The following is a 17,833-nucleotide window of genomic DNA, read 5'->3' as shown; positions in this document are numbered from 1 at the left end:
CCCAAATTAAACGCTTTCTTTCACAAGTTGTCTTGGTCATGGTGTGCTGTCACAGCCATAGAAAAGTAACTAAGACACCATGTAAACTTAATACCCTGTGAGGGAGATGCTGCACACTAAATCTGAGGGAGGTGAATAACCGTTGAAGGTCAAAGACACAGAAAAAAGCTGAGTTAGGATTCAAATATGAGTCCATACCCTAGACCACCACACTTAGTACATAGCAGAGGAACTGGGCTGAACAGAAAGCCAAGGCCAGGCCACCCTATCACAGGAGGAAACAGTAACATCACACCAGAGGTGGCACCAGCCTGAGGGGGACTAGACCACTTCCAGGCAGATATCCCCACAGAAGGACTTCCTGCTAGGCTGTGGTCTTGGCAGCCTCCTGTCATCTGTCCTTGTTATCAGGCAGACTGCATGTGGCTGTCCCTGCTAGTCTACAGACTTAATGTTTCTATGGTTGACACAGGGAACTCCATTTCACACACTGATGAATTGTGTGATGAATTCTTGTCTGTGGTTTCAAAATAAAATAATTTTTGTAATCTTCCTCCTTTTCATTATTTAAAGGGATCCTCCTTAGATACCTAGATAGAGCATGCTTAGCATGTGTAAAGCCTGGGTTCATTCTCCAGCACTACCAAGAATAAACAGAAAATGAGGAAAGCGGGGAGGGAAGGAGGGAGGAAGAGAAGGGTGAGTATCCCTTGATTCTACCTCCACCTCAGCCTCATACAAGAGCTGCTGTGGCCTGTCACTACACTCACATCACAGATTTTGCAGGTCCATGAATGTTCCCTGTTAAATCCATTTTGAGTGTTTCTATTTGTTATTTGTTATCTAGGCTAACTAATACAAAAGGTTTAGTACAGAGATTGCTATATAACATGTGGTTGCATTTCTGTAAGTACCCAATGCTCATTCATTCACACATGCTCGTTTTTACCATGTTACCAGTGTCTACAGGGTCAGATACCAGAGACACAGGGATGAACAGTCTCTGTCTCTGCCCATAAAAACATCTGTGTTAAGATTACTGTGCCCTGGAATAAATTTGCCCCCAACAGACTCTATTCTGATTGGAGCACAGATGAAGGGCACAGTGGTTGCCATTGTAGTAGAATAAGAATGAAAAGAAATCCCCTTGTCCCTGGGAAGCATGTCAAGATCAGCTGTAGACTCAAGTCTTGAAGGCCACAAGGGGCCACTGAAAACCCTTATGTGTAGCAGGGTCCTGTGCTGTTGTTCCCTTTGGAGGAAGGGGGCCAAGTAGGTGCAGAGTCAATGGCACAGACTCTGGGAGAATGTCAAAACAGCAAGCTGGTACCCATCATTGACTACCAGCCCTCAAAGAGCATCAATCCTGGAGAGCTGTGTGGGTGGTGGGCTTTAGGCAGTAGCCTTCTGTATCTCAGTGAGCCATACACACATTACCTTTCTAGGAGGACTTTGATCTAAGTGTCTGAGAGCCAATAAAATCTGTAGGGTTGCCTTTGTGGCAACCCTCTGTTGGTGAACCTGTTGCAGAAGACATTTCAACAGGAGAAAGATTAGTAAAAAATTCAGTCTCAAGGACATGGGTAGGACCCTTGTCATATTTATATAAAATGTGCCAATCAAAGTCTTTCTGATGATGCATTAGCAACCTTGTAGGGGGTGAGGCAATTGCTTGATATTTAGGGTCACATGCCAGTGATGACATGACCTTTATTAATGCTGCAGTAGTGGAGCAAATCATACATTACCCCTCTGAAGCTTCTTCTTTGGTCAATGTCTCTATGTCTGTTGCTGGGTGCTCATCTCTGGAGGGTATCTGTATTGGCATGGTGGTATTCTGGGGGGGAAAATGCAAGCATAACCTTGCTCTTGGGTTAATAAGGGAGCAGGGGGGTGCCATTGAAGGGTAATGGGATCCCTCCAATGCAGCAAAGACAATGGTGTCTCTTGAGGCAGGTAAATAAGTGTGTTGTCCAATTTGGACTTATGTGACAGTGTTAACATATGATCCTTGGCCCATGAGCATCTGAAGAGAAACAGCAATGTTATACTGTATATTAAAATGAACCTGAGTCTTGGCCTGGTCATCATAGGCAGCATACCAGTTAGGAAGACCACAGGCTCTAACACAGCCTTCATCAAGTGGTACCAGTCATAATAAGTCTGCAAACACATTGCCCATTGCCATAGGACATGCTCAAATATGGCAAGTCAGGATTCGATTCATTAGCAGCTTTATGAGCCAAAGACAGGTCTGTAAGACTTAGGTGGTGGAGACACCAGGTTCTGTTCACATTGGGAAGCTGACTCTGGCACCAGTGAAAGAAGGTAGGAAGTTGGGGCTCCACATAAGAGATAAAGAGGCTCCATAAAAAATGTTAGGGTCCTGACGAGGCTGGACAGCCATGGACTACTACAGCACGTCAGTGAGAGGGCTGGGTTGATGGAAGGTCATGGCTGGAATTCAGGATGTTAGGACTCTCTGAAGCAGAATTAATCTATTTCTTAAAAATAGTCTCAAGACAGGTTGTTATAATTATTGTTTTAAAATGACACATCAGACCAGGCACATGGGAGGCAAAAGAAGGTGGGTCTCTATAAGTTAGAAGTCAGTCTGGACTATATACATAGCAAGTTTCAGGCCACCGAAGGCTACGCCTTCTCTCTCTCTCTGCCTCTCTCTGTCTCTCAATCAATCAATCAATCAATCAATCAATCAATTAATCATCTAAAAAGGACTACTTGGCCAAGACTACCTAGAATATTACTGGTCTGATTTGGCTTCTCTTGAGCCAAATGTGTTATTTAAATACTCTGAGTTTTAGGATTGTACTGTCAGTCAACTTTCAATCATGGGTGGGGGAAGGGAGGCTCCACCCCTTCTTGAGGAGCCACTGCCAGTTAATGGCTACTGGGGGAGGGGAAGTCATTTTCTTCAATGCTGTAGCCACGGATTAGTTGCCCATGCTCCATTAAATAACCTACTATTTATGCACATGTACGCAACCCTAATTAAACCCAGGGCTCACACTGAGAAATTAGACACAAAAGGGGAGGAGGACTTGATGGGAAGAAAAAAGGGTCCAGTGGGACTGGGGGCAATGACAGGGCAATGGGGGTGAACAAGATCAAAATCCATTCTATACCTGTGTAAAGTGTCAGTAAGTAGATAAAAATATGTGTGCTGTATTTCAGAGAGATGTATGGTATCATATCACCTTAGCGCCACCCCAGTGAGTTTACAGACATCAACGGGGTTACTCCATCTATTTGAGGTCAAATGGCAAGGTTCCTGCTTTGTTTATGCCAAGTAGTGCCAGGTGGAGCTGAAAGTGAATGTTACTCACAGGCTTCCTAATCGAAATCTTGACATCCATGGTAACCATATCTTGTCCTGTCAATCACATTACATGTTTTTTTCTGTGCTGTAGTAGCAGGGAATCCTCTCAGGCCAGTTTCCTTTCTTTGGGGCATTCAGATGCCATTTAAACAGTACGTTTACTGCCCTGGGTAGAGAAGTTTTCAAACTTCCAGAAAGTTTTCCAGGAATCCTGTCATTCATAAAATGCTCTTTCCCCTTTCATTTGTCCTTCAGTAACTAAGTTCTGTTCTACAAAGGGGCTCAGTTTGTCAATTATATCTACTACAGCAACTCTGGTCTATCCTCATGTAGCTCAGTTTTTTTTTTTTTTTTCATGTAACCAGGCTGGCCTTGAATTATCTGTGTAGCCAAAGCTGGCCTTGAACTCTGGATCATCCTGCCTCTTGTATGCTGGGATTCCAGGCATGCCCTATGCCCCATTCTAGAGACCTGGCTTTGAATCTGAGACAGCATCACAGCAGCTCCTGGTGAGCAGAAGCTGGAAGGGTAGTTCTTCTCTTCTTGATACATGTCATTCATATTTCTTGTTTCTGTTATTTGGAAGAGTTTATCCCAATGGAATTTGCTTTGAGAAGGTTTTTGGTAGTCCCAGAGCAATCTGATTTCCAGGATTATAAACAAGAATTTGTTTGGCTGGGATATTTCCAAAGGCTTCCAACTCTTGTCAGAGGTATGCTCACAGGCCACCCTGTGAGTTCTCAGGAGTGGCTGGAACTGTCCCAACCCCACGGAAGCTTCTGAAACCATAGAGTCAGAAGTAGATTTGAGTGAAAGGAAAATGTACTGTGGGGATTATTCTACTGGGGGTGGGTTTCAATAAATTCAAGCCATGAAGCATCTTGCTGTGGGACAGTATAAGCAGCGTGCATTTTATTGGGAGAGGTAATATATAAGATGTGTATTGAGGAATCTCTATGGTGCATGTTCAGTTTACAGAAGGCATATGGGTAGGAATTTGGGAAGGGCAGAGAGAAAAGAATTTTGGGAGAAAGAGAAGTGAAGTGAGAGCTAGGGTGGTAGTGGTATAATCTCTTAGTGCTGTGGGGATGAGGACTTCAGTGTCCTGAGCCGTGCTAGTGAGCTAGCGCGTGCTGTGCTGGGGTGGAGATGGGCACTTGGCAGACGTTGTCCTCTTGAATCTTCTGGAGAGTCCCTCGGTCTTATTTCTCAGACAGAGTCTTGTAACTCAAATGATTCCTCAATGCTGTGAAGTTGGCAAGCTGTGGGGCTTGGGTTCAAACCGAAGTCTGTCCAGCTTCCGAGCCCTGGGGCTGTTCGCTTCACACCAAGGCAGCTGGCTCAGGAACGTCTCCGTGTGACGCTCACACTGGCTCTCCTCCAAGTCGGACACAGTCTCTTTCAACACTGAGATTCCAGGTCACAGCTCACAGCATATGGGGACAAATGCTTGACACCTTTTTATTCAAAGATCTGCTTCCGAAATGTATCTCTGTGGTCTGGAGGGGACCTCCTCCTCTGACATTGTTAGTTATTTTGAGGAAAGATGATTGATTTAGGGGTGGCAAGGTCTAAGCTCTGGGTTGACAGGGAAGTCAAGCCCCTCGGCTTTGCTGGTGGGGTCCGGGAGTATTTGGGGGAGATGAGTGAGCTGATGGGTCGGTCAGTGGTGGGTTTTATGGTGCTGTTGGGAGCTTTATACTTTGACATGAGTGTTTCCTGTAGCCTCATAAAACAAGCTAGAAGGCATTACATCATCCCCCTGCCTTCCTAACAGAGACCAAACCTTCTTCCATGCTTGGAATATTTCCTGATGGTCCACTCTGGCCAGCCCACTTTTCCAATTTACAAAGCTCTGTAATAGGTGAGGAGAACAGGCGAGGTGGGGAGAACCCTTCAGCTCAGGTTGTTTCCTTGCCGTTCCCGGGAAAGACGAATGACTCACATTAGAGCCGAGTACCCAAAACTCTCAGAAACAGGCCCGTTTAGCTTGGGCAGTAAATGAATAAGCCAGTTATGCATCCCTTGGGTGGCTGGCAAGTTTGTCGTCATGGTAACTCTCCCACTGAGGGAGGTCTGCTTGCACAAGTCGTCAGCCTCTGTCCCAACCCCAAGCTACCTGAGGAGGAGGGGCCAGGCCAGTCCACTCCTTATTTATAACTCTGAGTGAGGGGGAGGGATCACTGGTTGACTCCCTTGGAGGCTGCCTGCCAGAGTTCCATCCACAAATGCCTGAACAGCAGCCCACTGGCTGCATCCTTCTCTCGCTCCTGGGTCTGCTTGGGCTGGTTGGTGCAGTCACTAGAACATACTACATTGGGATTGTGGAAGAATACTGGAACTATGTGCCTCAGGGGAAGGATGTTATTACCGGGAAGAGCTTCTCAGAAGACAAGTGAGTGAACGTGGGGTCCTCACGGACTCCCTGGGTTGACCTCTTTTTAGCTCTGTGCCTGGGAGGTTGTGTTCCTTAGCTGGCTATGATGCAGGTGAACTGACTGAGGTGGAAAGGCAGGTTCCGCTTCTGCCTGAGGAGCCCTAACTGAGGTGGATCTGTAACTTGTGAGAGAAATTCTCCTCTGTGTATATCCATTGAGCCATCTGCTACCCTAAACTGTGACGAGACATCCATAACCAAGTATTTTGAATAGTAGCTTTTCTTTGGCAGCTTCTAGACTCTAAAGGATTCTGGGACTCTATTAAAAAGAAAAACAAAGGCAAACTTGTAAAAATTTGAGAATTTCCAAGAATTAAGTGTCAAAGCAGTTGTCTTAGTTCTGTTTGTGGATGTGGCGTATTAGCCATACTGTACACGGCCATGCTTTTCTTCTGTGGTGTAAGATGTAAAATGGGGTGGTTAGAATAGAAGTGGCTGTATGTGAAGTGTCCTTGAGTCTACTTAGAAATGGGTCTTCCTCTGCTGAGCAGCTCGTTCCAGCCTTGATGCCTTCATCCCACATGGCTGTGGCGCACCACACAATTGGGGAAGGTGGCTCTGGAGTGTCTCTGGCTTTTCATTTTAGTGGAGAGCATCCCTCCACTCCAGGGCCCAGCATCTCCAGTGTCTTTCTTGCTCCATGGTCTCCCTCTGCAGTCACCCACTGGCTCTGGAAGCTATGATGGTATGCTTTCAACTTTATGGTTCTCAGATCATTTTGGATCTAGCAACTGTTAGGTAACTGAATTCATATTCCTTTCTTGAGGGATAGAACCCACTGTATGCAACACCCATATTCTATTTCCTACAGATGAGTTTATTTGCTCAAATTCAGGAATGGCATGGGGTCCACCAGTAACTCTTCTAGAGCCAGCTCTCTCTGCCTAGAGGGAAGACTTAAATCCAGTTTGCTTTGTTTTCAACTTCCTGCCTTCCTAACAACACAATTGTGCCAGTCATGCCCTGTTTTCTAAAAAAAAAAAAAATAATGAGGGTCCTGCCAACTTGGTGGCTACAGATTTTTCCTTGAGCTTTATATTGAACAGCTTTTTGTAGGGTTATTTCTGAAGAAAGTACTTGATACATTCTAAGACCATGGTCATAGTCTCTAACACATGAACAAGACATTACAAAGCACCTTAACTGCAAAAGTCATCTCTGAAATTAGAGCTTTGCCACCAGAGAAAGAGGTCACTGGAAAATGGCTAGTGTGAATAGCTGTAGGCCATTAGAATGTTCAGAATATGTACATGGGACATGGACAATATAGCTGTGGTCATCTTTTTTTTGGCCCAGGACTTGTATTAGGGACTTTTAACACACTTGTGCCCACAGATGTTATTATTCCCATTTTCCCAACCAGGATGGAGGCTCGGAGGTTGAATACTTGTAGTTTACCAGGCAAATGGCCTCATCAAACACCTGGCGTGGATCCCAGAGCCATGTGTCCTCTTTCCATGCAACCTATTTCTTGGAAAAGTTGACCATTTCCTACTAAGCTAAATCCAGCTTTGAAGGAAGGGAGAGATCTCAGTGGTGTGAACTTTCTAGGAAAGTCTTAATTCTGACCAGGAGTGTATTTACGGTCACCTGCCTGCTTCTCAGAGAAAAGTTGAAAATGGTCCTGAGTTGGTCAGTGGCCACACTGACTTCCTGAATTTGTTTAAAACTTCCAGATAACTTAAATACTCAAGACTCAAATGCTATTTACACAAAGCCAGATACAAGATATTCTTTGAAGAAAGGGCAATACCATGGATGAGAATCCATAGGTGAAAAAGAAACTAGACACGTGGAAGCCATTTCTGTGGTCCTGATCTGAGTGAGGCATCCTCACACCAGCTTTGGCTCCGTGTAACTGGGTGCCTGACTTTGGAAGCAGCTGGCACAGGTGATGTCACATTGATGATAGCTGGATTCCAAGGCTTCCCTTTTCTCAGGGGGACAGCTGTCTCTTGAAAGGAGAAGGCAGGTTAGCTCACAGTGCTTACTGGAAAGTTGCAGGCTGTGGCGGGTAGCCCAGCAAGAGCCCCTAAGGAAGTACCTTTGTAGCTGGCAGACATGATTGTAGGCTCCAGTACATACCCAGCTGCATTCGAAGAGGCCACGATGGTGGGACATAGATGAGCCCCCATGTACACTCTGGAATCACTCAAGCACAGGATAACACAGGAGAAGGCCCGGATATACTCAATAACCTTTCTTCCAAAGAACCTTGTCAGTGGCCAGATCCCACGGGAGAAAGAACAAAAGGCAGGTCATTTGGATCTTCAAAGCGAAAATAAGTCACTTTACTGGGACAGACAGACTACATCCTGGCAAGCCATTGTTTTGAGTACTCAGACAAATATTCAGCATTCAGAAGACCAAGGGGTCCAAGTGCCCAATGTTCCACCAGAGTGGAGCAATCTTGAAAAATAATCTAGACTTCTGGTTCTTGCTGCCTCAACTTGCCATGTGGTGTTGAGCATGCTGCACTGTCTGTTGTGTTTCTAAATGTGGCCAAGAAGGGAGCTTAAATCATCCCTAACATTACGTGAGCATCAGATTTTATTTCTGAAACTAAGTGAAAAAATTCCTACCTGGTTTTCTAGTTCTAGAGAGGTTCGAACAGAGATGAGTGAAACAGAGGTGTGATTTTCAAATGTCCAGTCTTGAAATCAAAGCCACAGAAGATGTAGGAAAGAGAGTGTGCCTGTGTGATTGTTTTTGGAGTGTTCTGTATTTTATTTTATCAATTCCCCTAGTATTAAAAAAAAGATTAAAAGCAATGTGTGTCTGTGTGTGGGTGTGTGCATTGGATTCCCTGGAGCTGGAGTTACAGGCAGGTGTGAGCTGCCCACATGGGTGCTGGGAACTGAACTCAGGTCCTCTGCAAGAGCAGTATATACTCAACGGCTGAGCCATTTCTCGGGGGCCCCCTTCATCTTTTGATTCAACTAACTCCTCATTTTATGTTTATAACATTCTCTCCTACAACTCCAGGTGAATCTAGGCTGTTTCCCTTTTAACCCGACTGGGGTCCCCCTCATACACATAGATGGGCTCTTTTCCTTCCCTTTGAATACAAATACTCTATGCTTGTCTAAGGCACACACTTACCTCTCAGGCCAGAGTCTGAGCTCCAGGATGACAGAGGGGAGAGGCCCAACATATTAACCCTCTTTTACTACACAGAGCCAATTGCATGTAGAGCAGACCAGAAGCCAGACGCTCTGAGCCTCTGAAGCCAAAGCAAGTCACTTTATCTATGTAGCTGTTCTGGCTGCTTTCCCTTTGGATAAGAGAAACAGAAAATAATAATAATGATAGGAAAAATAATAGGAATAATAGGAGAAAAGAGAGTGAGCATCAAAGCTTCAGCAATGCAGACTCCAAAACTCAACAGAGTGGAGACCCTTGGGGTACTGCAGAAGAAGAGATGAGAAATAAGTGGAGATTCTAACAGCTGGACAGTGCACTTTAACTTCCCAGTGAGTGTGATGCCTTTGCTTGGTCATAGTGTCCAAAAATATACCTGGGAGTGTCAAGCAGTAACGTTTCCTAGAAAGTATAGAATTTCAGAAGTGTGTTCTATTTAGAATCCTTTTCTGTGTGCTCCTCTCCCTCTTCACTGGGTGGAATGGGGACACCAGGCTCCTTTGATTTGCCTGGGATCTGTGTCAGCATTTTGATCCATTCATGCCAGGTCTGCTGGGGCTCATAAAGAACTTAATAAGGCGTGACTGTGCTTCGGTGGTAAACCCTGCTCTTTAATGGAGCTGAGTGGGTCATCTTAGTTAAAGCCAGAGTTTTACCACAGACCTTATTAGGCAAGTGCTATACACACAGCTTCTTCCCAGTGGGATGCAAGGCTGTCCATGGACGTGAGATGCCCTTGATCCTGATTGTGGATGGTTTCTGTCCAAGCCCCTGCATCGAGGGGCTACTAGAGAAAGGTCCCCTCACCATCACCCCAGCAGCCCATTGGTAGGGCAGAGCTTGAGTCTCTAGGAGGAGGGTCTATGATGCTTATGAGAGAGAAAGACTTCATCTACCTGAAAGAAAGGCCGATAGAGGGAACAGGATGGTGGCAGAGATGATCCCATAAGATCTAGAACAAAGGCGAGGGTTTCATTTCATTAGTGTTTGCTCTTAGATGAACAGCAACTTTCAAGTTTTAACTTCTTTCCTGTTGACATCAATTACAAACTTGGACTCCAGAAATGGTTCTGTGGGTAAAGACTTGAGGTGTGAGCAAGAAGAGCAGAGGCTAGATCTCCAGAACACACAGAAAGGCAGATGTAATTATGGTAGCGTGCACCCGAAATCCCAACACTCCTGTGGTGAGATGGGAAGAGGAGACGGGGAACCCTTAGGAGCTTAAAGGCCAGCTGGTCTAACGTATGTCATGGTCAACAGAGGGGGATCTTCCCTCAAACGAGGTGGAAGTTCAGGATGGTTGTCTTCCATATGCACACTGTGGCATTCTCTCTCTCTCTCTCTCTCTCTCTCTCTCTCTCTCTCTCTCTCTCTCTCTCTCTCTCTCTGTGTGTGTACACTGTGGCCTTCTCTCCCTCTTCTCTCTCTCTCTCTCTCTCTCTCTCTCTCTCTCTCTCTCTCTCTCTCTTTCTCTCCACTGTGACATTCTCTACCCCCTGCCCCCCCACCACCACAAGATTTCTAAAAGCTGTTATATCTATACTTATAAGTGCTTGGCTACAGATCCCAGAAAAGAGCAGGTTGAACAAATTAGGATATTATATTTGCTAAAAAGCAGTCCAGATGTGAGCAGACTAATGTTGCTGGACAGTCTGCATGATGGAGATTTAGATGCTGTCTGTATTTTTGGGTCAACCATCCTTAGCATGAAACTTCCTTCTTCTGGAATATTCATGCTGCATCAGCCTTTAGAAGACTGTCATGGAGACCTCACCTAACCATCTGGGAATGGAGCTCAATGATAAGGTGCTTGTCTGGTACCCATGAGGCCCCAAGTTCAATCCCCAGGACATGGCATACATGAGGCCATCCAGCCAATTCTGCTACACTCCCTGGATATCCATAGGAAACTGGAAAATAGGGTCATTCAGCATGTGCTTTCAAAGATGGATTTCAACTCTGCTATGAAGCAAAAAGGGGAAGCACGGAACTGAGAGGATCTGGAAGCCTCTGCCTCCTCTATTTCCCAGCAGTCAGGGGCATCTTCTTGGTCTCCTTTCCCTCTTCCTGCTTCCAGGGCAGGGCCCCTGAGATCTGGAGAACACACAGTATGACAGTTAAGGGTCTAAGAATCCTTCCTGAACATATCCCACAGACGCACATGATTCTTGTCACACAGATACACATGGTCCTTGTCACTCAGAACATCATGGTCCTTGTCACACAGACCCACATGGTCCTTGTCACACAGACCCACATGGTCCTTGTCAAGGGGACTAGTCAGTATAGGTAGACTTTCCCCAGTATTACCTAATTTTGCTCTTCAGAAAAATGGGCACAGCAATACTTGGAGCTGTGGTGGTTTCCCCATGCCCGTGACCAAATGGCCGCAAACCAGGTGGATTCAAACACCAGCAATTTACTCTCTCCTAGTTCAGGAGGCCACAAGTCCAAAATAAAAGGCACACTCCTCATGGGATCTAAGGGAGAGAGCATTCCTGTCTCTGGGAGTTTTTGAAGGAATCTTGTGTTCCTTAGCATGTGACCACATCTTTCCAATCTAGATCTTCATTTTCACAAGGAATGGTCATTCTTTTATCCCAAGGACTTCTGGAGACCAGGAAAGAGAAGACTCAAGTGGCTATGTGCCCTTTTAATCTAGGAAAGCCCCGCTAGAAGTGAACACAGTTAATACTGGGTGGGCTCTGTTCTCCCAGACATTCTTGTGAACAAAACTGGGGATTTTCTTTTCTTTAAACACAGGTTCTGTGTACTCTGAGGTGCTTCTGTGAAAATCAAGGGGGACAAAGTAAGACCCATGCTTCAGGTGACACTACAGGAATCATAATAAAAGAATTATATGGGAGCACATAACCCAGATGGCTTTTAGAAATTACCCATCTAATTAGGGAAGGCGTGGCTTCTGAGTTCTCGTGTGGAATCTGCCTCCACCCTTCTTGCCCAGTGTTGGTTGTCCTGATATGGTCCTGTTTTTATTTTTGTCAGTAGCATCCCTTTCAGGCTCAGATGACGCCGGGCTCTTTTTGTGACTCTTAGGAGCCTCACTCACATCTGCTCTGGTCACATATCCTGCTAACATTAGTTTGTGACTCATCTTCCCCCCATGTCCACATACCTCTGATTCTTAGGCTCTGTACAGCTGAATTGGCATCGATATAGAAAACACTGTGCTGCCATTTACCAGTGTGTAGACTTCCCAGCCAAATATAACTCTTGAATACAGGGACTGAGAGTGATATACTTGGCCTCCATTTATAGTTCCAAGGCTCAGATGCTTCATGATGAGTGATGAAAAAAATACACCCAAACTGTGCAGGGGACAGACTTCTGGTGGGGAGCACAGACCTTGTGAGCCATGAACTCCTCAGATCCTAGCCTGGACACCTGCCTTAGCATTACAGATGCTCTGACTACCGCCAATCTTACTGGTTTTTGGAGGTCGTCTCCATCACAGTGTGGCCCCTTGGCTGGCAGTGTCAGCTGAAACCCCTGCCTTGCCTTTCAGACAGTTGCTACTGGGGAGCTTCTGGGCCACAGTGGACTCAGATGCCACTCTTAGTGTCCCAGCTGCGTGCTCTGCTCAGCTTCCCAGGGAGCCTCTGCTCCTTGCTTGGGGAGGATTGCCATCTAGAACTCACAAGAGGGGGCTTCTGTCCTGTGACTTCATACACACACTGTGTGTTCATGGATGTTTGCTGTATAGATGCTCAAAGAACTCTTGCTTCTAGTTCCTTGCTTTTCTTTCTTTTTTCCTCCCCACCATTTTGAATGTCTTTTTTAAATACTATTTTAAAATTTATTTTTGTTTTTTTGAAATGGTCTCATTTGTTTTTCACTTTTAATATTTTTCAATTAAAAAGCCATGTGGTGGTGGTGCACACCTTTAATCCCAATACTCAGGAGGCAGGGGCAGGTAGATCTTTGTGAGTGACAGGACAGTCTGGTCTACAGAGTGAGATCCAGGACAGCTAGCACTATATAGTGAGACTCTGTTTCAAAACAAACAAACAAACAAACAAACAAACAAACAAACATAGTCACTACAGATTTTGTTTTATGCTAGGGACAACAGGGATGATTTCTAACTTTGGCTACACACCAGAGTCATGTTTTCACCATAGGCCAAGTTCCAGGGCCAGTGACAGCCTTCACATTCCAAGGGCTTCCCATCACAGTCCCTCAAGTTCATGGAGGGCCATGTGCTCCAGGAACACCCTTTGCCCTAGAACCTGGAAGTCCTGGGTGCTTTGATCTAGAGCTGTGACTCTTCACAGAAGGTCCCTGGTAGCAGAGGAGCAGGGGTCTTACACATGCCCTGACCCAGAAAGTCTGTGTACCACCTCTGTCCACGCCCTGTGTGCTGGGGGCCCAGTGTTCCGACTTAGTGCAGGAGCAGGACCTTTGCACTCACAGGCACATAGGCCGTCTCTGCAAAGTGCTACCAAAAGAATAATTTGGTAAGACTGGGGAAAATATGGATGCCATGACTTTGCCAGGAAGTCTGATTCAGCTGTCCTGAAAATGGAACAAATGTCCCTAGTGATTCCAATGCAGACAGTGCCCGGGTGACCTCAGAGAACAACTGCTCTAGAGAGCCCACGCCCTTGCCTGGCTGACTGTCAGCCATGCAGAGACAGGCCTGGACTGACATAGATCTAAGAATGTGCAAAGCAAGTCACCATGTCACCCAGTGGTCAACCATGTGCCTCGATACTCTGCCTAGGAAGTTGGCCACACTTCCCTCTGTTTGGTGCCAGGCCAGTCATAGCAACATCTGTGATGATGAGGGTGATGGGGATGACTCTGGTGGCGTTTGGGTCAGGATCTTCTAGATGCTGTAGTGTGTGTGCACAGAACTGTGCAAGCATGCCTGCTCAGCTCCGTCTACGTGCAGACACACTCATAGGCTCTCCTGTGTGTGCCAGGAGACGGTGTGGAGAAATGTGGAGGATCTGCCATCGAAGCCTGTTGGAGTGGCCAGGACTTTTGTGCAACCTCGTTGTAGCTTTTACCGGCAGTCTGAGCCCAGAGGCAAGGCAACAAGGTTGTCACCACCCTACTGGGTGACCCAGTGGCAGTTGTTAGTAGGCAATTCTGCCCACACTGGTGCTGCTTGGCAGCGTGTGGGTGACTCATTCATTCCTCTAAGAGCCTGTTCAATTAGGAGCTCTACTCAGCTGCTGCTTAAGAGGAACCCCCCACTCCCACCAATACAACACAACAAAACAACTCCCACCCCCAAATAGTGCTTTAAGTGCATTGAGGAAATTCTGTTTTCATGTACACAAAGCAAAGCTGAAGTTTGGTCATAAGAATTTTTGGTTTAAACTGTACCAAGCCTAGCGTGTAGCCATGTGCCTAGACTCTCTTTATATGTAAGGTGTTTTTACATTTTTTATAGTTTTCTTTTAACTGTGGAAGTGAGTACATATGTACAGAATAAACACCCCCACAACATGATGGATAAGCGATCCCAGTGGTGGTACTCTTGTGACTTTTAGACACTTTTTTGCATGTACTGATGTGTATATATATATATATATATATATATATATATATATATATATATATATATATATATATATAAAACCCAAGTGAATGGGCTGCACTTCATATGTTGGTCTGAAATGTGCTGTTGTTGGTATTTTGGTGACAATGTGGCACTGGCACCCCTCACCCCAACACACAATGTTACATGGCTTTGTCACCCTGACATTTACCAGACACTAGCTGAGGAACACATCTGGCTTCTAGACTGTCCCTATGACAACTATTCTCTATGTTTCAAACAAGATGGCTGCTTCTAGGGGTCTGGCCCTGAGGCTCCTCCTCTCTGAGGGGCTCTGCTTCCTCCAGGGTCGGTTCCGAACCCATTGTTTCTGCCTTCTCACTCTAGTTCTCCAGACTGGCTTAACATCGAGGGCAGACAGGGTTGGCCATCCTAGTGTCCAGGGAAGAACAGTGAGGTATTGCCTGGGCACCCGAGTGGTTTGGGGCTCAAGCAGCTGACATCTGCAAAGGCATGCATTCAGCTCTCACTTGGAGGGGAGACTGAGCTCTGAGGAGAGGAAGCTGCCTGGGGTGGAGGCTCCCAACCTCCCTTCAACTGAGCCAAAAAATGCTCATCCTGAGGGCCACAGACCAGTCCTCCCTGGAGTAGGTTTTAGTGTCCACAACCCTTGGGGTCTCTCCGACCTGTCCCCTAATTTCATCATAAGCAACTAATCAAAGCCCTTTTCTTAGCCCTGAACAGTCCTCATCCCAGAGGATGAGGAAGTTGGAATTCTCTCTTTTTTCAAAGTCATTTCCAAACATTATCCTCCTGCCCCATGGTACTCTAGCTCCCAAGTGATGTTCTAGTCTCTTTAAGGTGAGACTCAGTGGTTCTGACCTTTCAGAGGACTCAGTTGAGAACCCACAAAGGTCCTGGTGTGTTTGACCTGAGCACACGGTCATATTAGATGGTTTAGGACAGGCTGGAACCTCTGTTAGAAAGAGGGAGAAATAATCATGTTTTTAAATGAATTAATAATAATAATTGTGTGTGTGAGGGGGGGAGAAGAGAGGGGAGAGAGAGAGAGAGAGAGAGAGAGAGAGAGAGAGAGAGAGAGAGAGAGAGGGAGAGAGAGAGAGAGAACCCATGTGAAGGTCAGAGCGCAGCTTGGGGGGATCAGCTCCATTTCCACCACGTGGGCTCAGGGACCCAGCCCCAGTCTTCAGGCTCGCCAGCACCTTTTCTTGCCAACCCGCTTACTGGTCCCAGTGCTTTAGCTTTCCTTGAATGTCTTCTTGTACTCTGTTTAAATGGTTTTCTTTTTTATTTCGCTCCTGTTTGTAACTGATAGAAAGGCAAGGCAACTGTAAGAGGTCAGCAGGCTTTGACAGGCAGACCCAGCAAGCTAAAGCCAATGACAATGTGTTGGATTTCTGAGATATGATGGCCACAGAGTATACTCTGGAGCCAGGCATCATGGGATAATGTCTGTATCATGTGAATAGTGGGGGCACTGAGTGAATGAGCATGGAAGGAGTCTTCCCTAGACATACCATTCCAGGAAAACGACTCAAGTGTGTGCCAGATATTGTGTCATCCATGTGTAGGCATAATGCTGTCCCGTGTCTGGCCTGAGCACAGGCAAAGTGCAATTCCACAGCAGACACCCGTGTGTCTCCCTAATTTTCTCATAGGATGGATGCAGCTCAGCCCTGCCTCCTTTTCCAAGCAGTCACTACCAGCTGCTCAGATATGAAGCAGAAAACATGCCGGCCATTCTTAAATATCTGGAGGATATTTGAGCTCAAGCTGTTTTGCAGATATAGCTAGCAATGCTCTCCCACCGCTGACTTGCCAATTCGTGGCAAATTCGTGGAGGTTTCATTTGCTGGTTTGTTTGTCTTAGGTCCCAAAGCAAGCGGCAGCTCTTCCCGGGCATTTGCAAGAGAAAACTGGGCGTTAGGAAATTAGTGTGAGTTAGGGATAGAAATGCTATTGGTCTTTAATAAACTTACGAGCCAAGGACAGGCAGAGCATGTTTTGGAAGATGCTATCACTGGTCTGATATCTGAACTGAGCACTGAATGTAGAGAGAAATGAGAAAGGAAGAGTTTCGGGCTGGAGCAATGGCCCAGTGGTTAAGAGCAGTGTTGCTCTTGCAGAGGACCTGGGTTGGATTCCCAGCACCCACATGGTGGTTCACAACCACTCATAGCTCCAGTTCTGGGTATCTGATACCCACTTCTGACTTCCGTGGGCACCAAGCATGCACATGGTCTACATACACACATGCAGGCAAAATACTCTCCCATAAAAAAAAAAACATATAAATCTAATTTTTACAAAAGGAAAAATTTGAACTGACCTTGAAAGATGCTTGGAAAATTAGTCAGACAGGGAAAAACAAAACAAACAAACAAACAAAAAAACAGTGTGGAGAGGGAGGATTTATTTGGAGTCACCATTTAAGGGCTACTGTCCACCACTGCAGGGAAGGAATGGAGGAGGGAGCCGGCTGTGACTTGTTACATCTTGCTGAACCAGGAAGCAAGCTGGGTCCCCCAAGGTCCAATATCTGTCAGATAAGCCCCACATCCAAAAGATTCATCAGTCTCCAAATAGCGCCACCAGCTGGGGACTGAGTATTCAAACATGTGAGCCTGTGGGGAAATTCACCCTCACACAGCTGTGCTGTGTGCCGAGAGCCGTGAAGGAGACGAGAACTTGGATCAGGAAGGGAACCAGGCAGGGACGGCGCTGGGGCCTGGTTTCCCCAGGGGGACTTAAGTAGCCCAGATCGAGCCTCTGGGTCCTTGGCCTTCCTCGGAGGTCTTCTCACTTGTCTGCCTAAATGCTCTGCCTTCTAGGAGGCTCCTCTTCTGCTCACCAGAGGTTGGGGTCCTGGCTACTGGACATGACCTGTAGAGTCATCACCCTGAAAGACCTCTAAGGTGGGCAAAGCCACTATTTAGAGTCAAGACTGCTGGGAGCTTGCAGCTAGCCAATGCTGTACTAATATTTAACAATCCCGTTAAAGAAACAGAAATGAAGCCAGGCGGTGGTGGCACACGTCTTTAATCCCAGCACTCAGGAGGCAGAGGCAGGCGGATCTCTGTGAGTTCGAGTCCCAGAAAAGGTGCAGAGCTACACAGAGAAACCCTGTCTCGAAAACCCCAAAAAAAAAAAAAAAAAAAAAGAAGCAAAAATGAAGTCCCCAAATTACCCCCAGTTGTTGAATCTCAGTGAAGCTAATATCACGGGCATCAGACTTGGTGTTGCTCCAGCAACAAAGGGATGTCTCTGCTTGGATGGGGCTGTTCATGGGCAGAGGGGAGGGGAGAGGAACTGAAAAGTGGCCTCAGCAGTGCTCCCAACCGCTAAGGATGGAGTCCCCAGGAGG

The 17,833-nt window shown here is 46.3% G+C and overlaps 1 protein-coding gene across 1 annotated transcript in view; it reads left to right on the top strand.

Annotated features, from left to right (window-relative positions):
* The first annotated feature begins 5,525 nt into the window (after positions 1-5,525).
* The window catches only part of Hephl1 (hephaestin like 1), a 65,987-nt gene continuing 53,679 nt past the window's right edge, over positions 5,526-17,833 (top strand). Inside the window, exon 1 of the mRNA XM_006990526.3 lies at positions 5,526-5,735. Within this exon, the coding sequence (XP_006990588.1) occupies positions 5,569-5,735 (167 nt within the window). The 5' untranslated portion in view covers positions 5,526-5,568. The remainder of the gene's footprint in view (positions 5,736-17,833) is intronic.

This window comes from Peromyscus maniculatus, chromosome 7 (genome assembly GCF_049852395.1).
Source record: "Peromyscus maniculatus bairdii isolate BWxNUB_F1_BW_parent chromosome 7, HU_Pman_BW_mat_3.1, whole genome shotgun sequence".
NCBI classification, from domain to species: domain Eukaryota; kingdom Metazoa; phylum Chordata; class Mammalia; order Rodentia; family Cricetidae; genus Peromyscus; species Peromyscus maniculatus.
The sequence above is the reverse complement of the archived record's forward strand: the minus strand, read 5'-3'. Positions and strand labels throughout refer to the sequence as shown.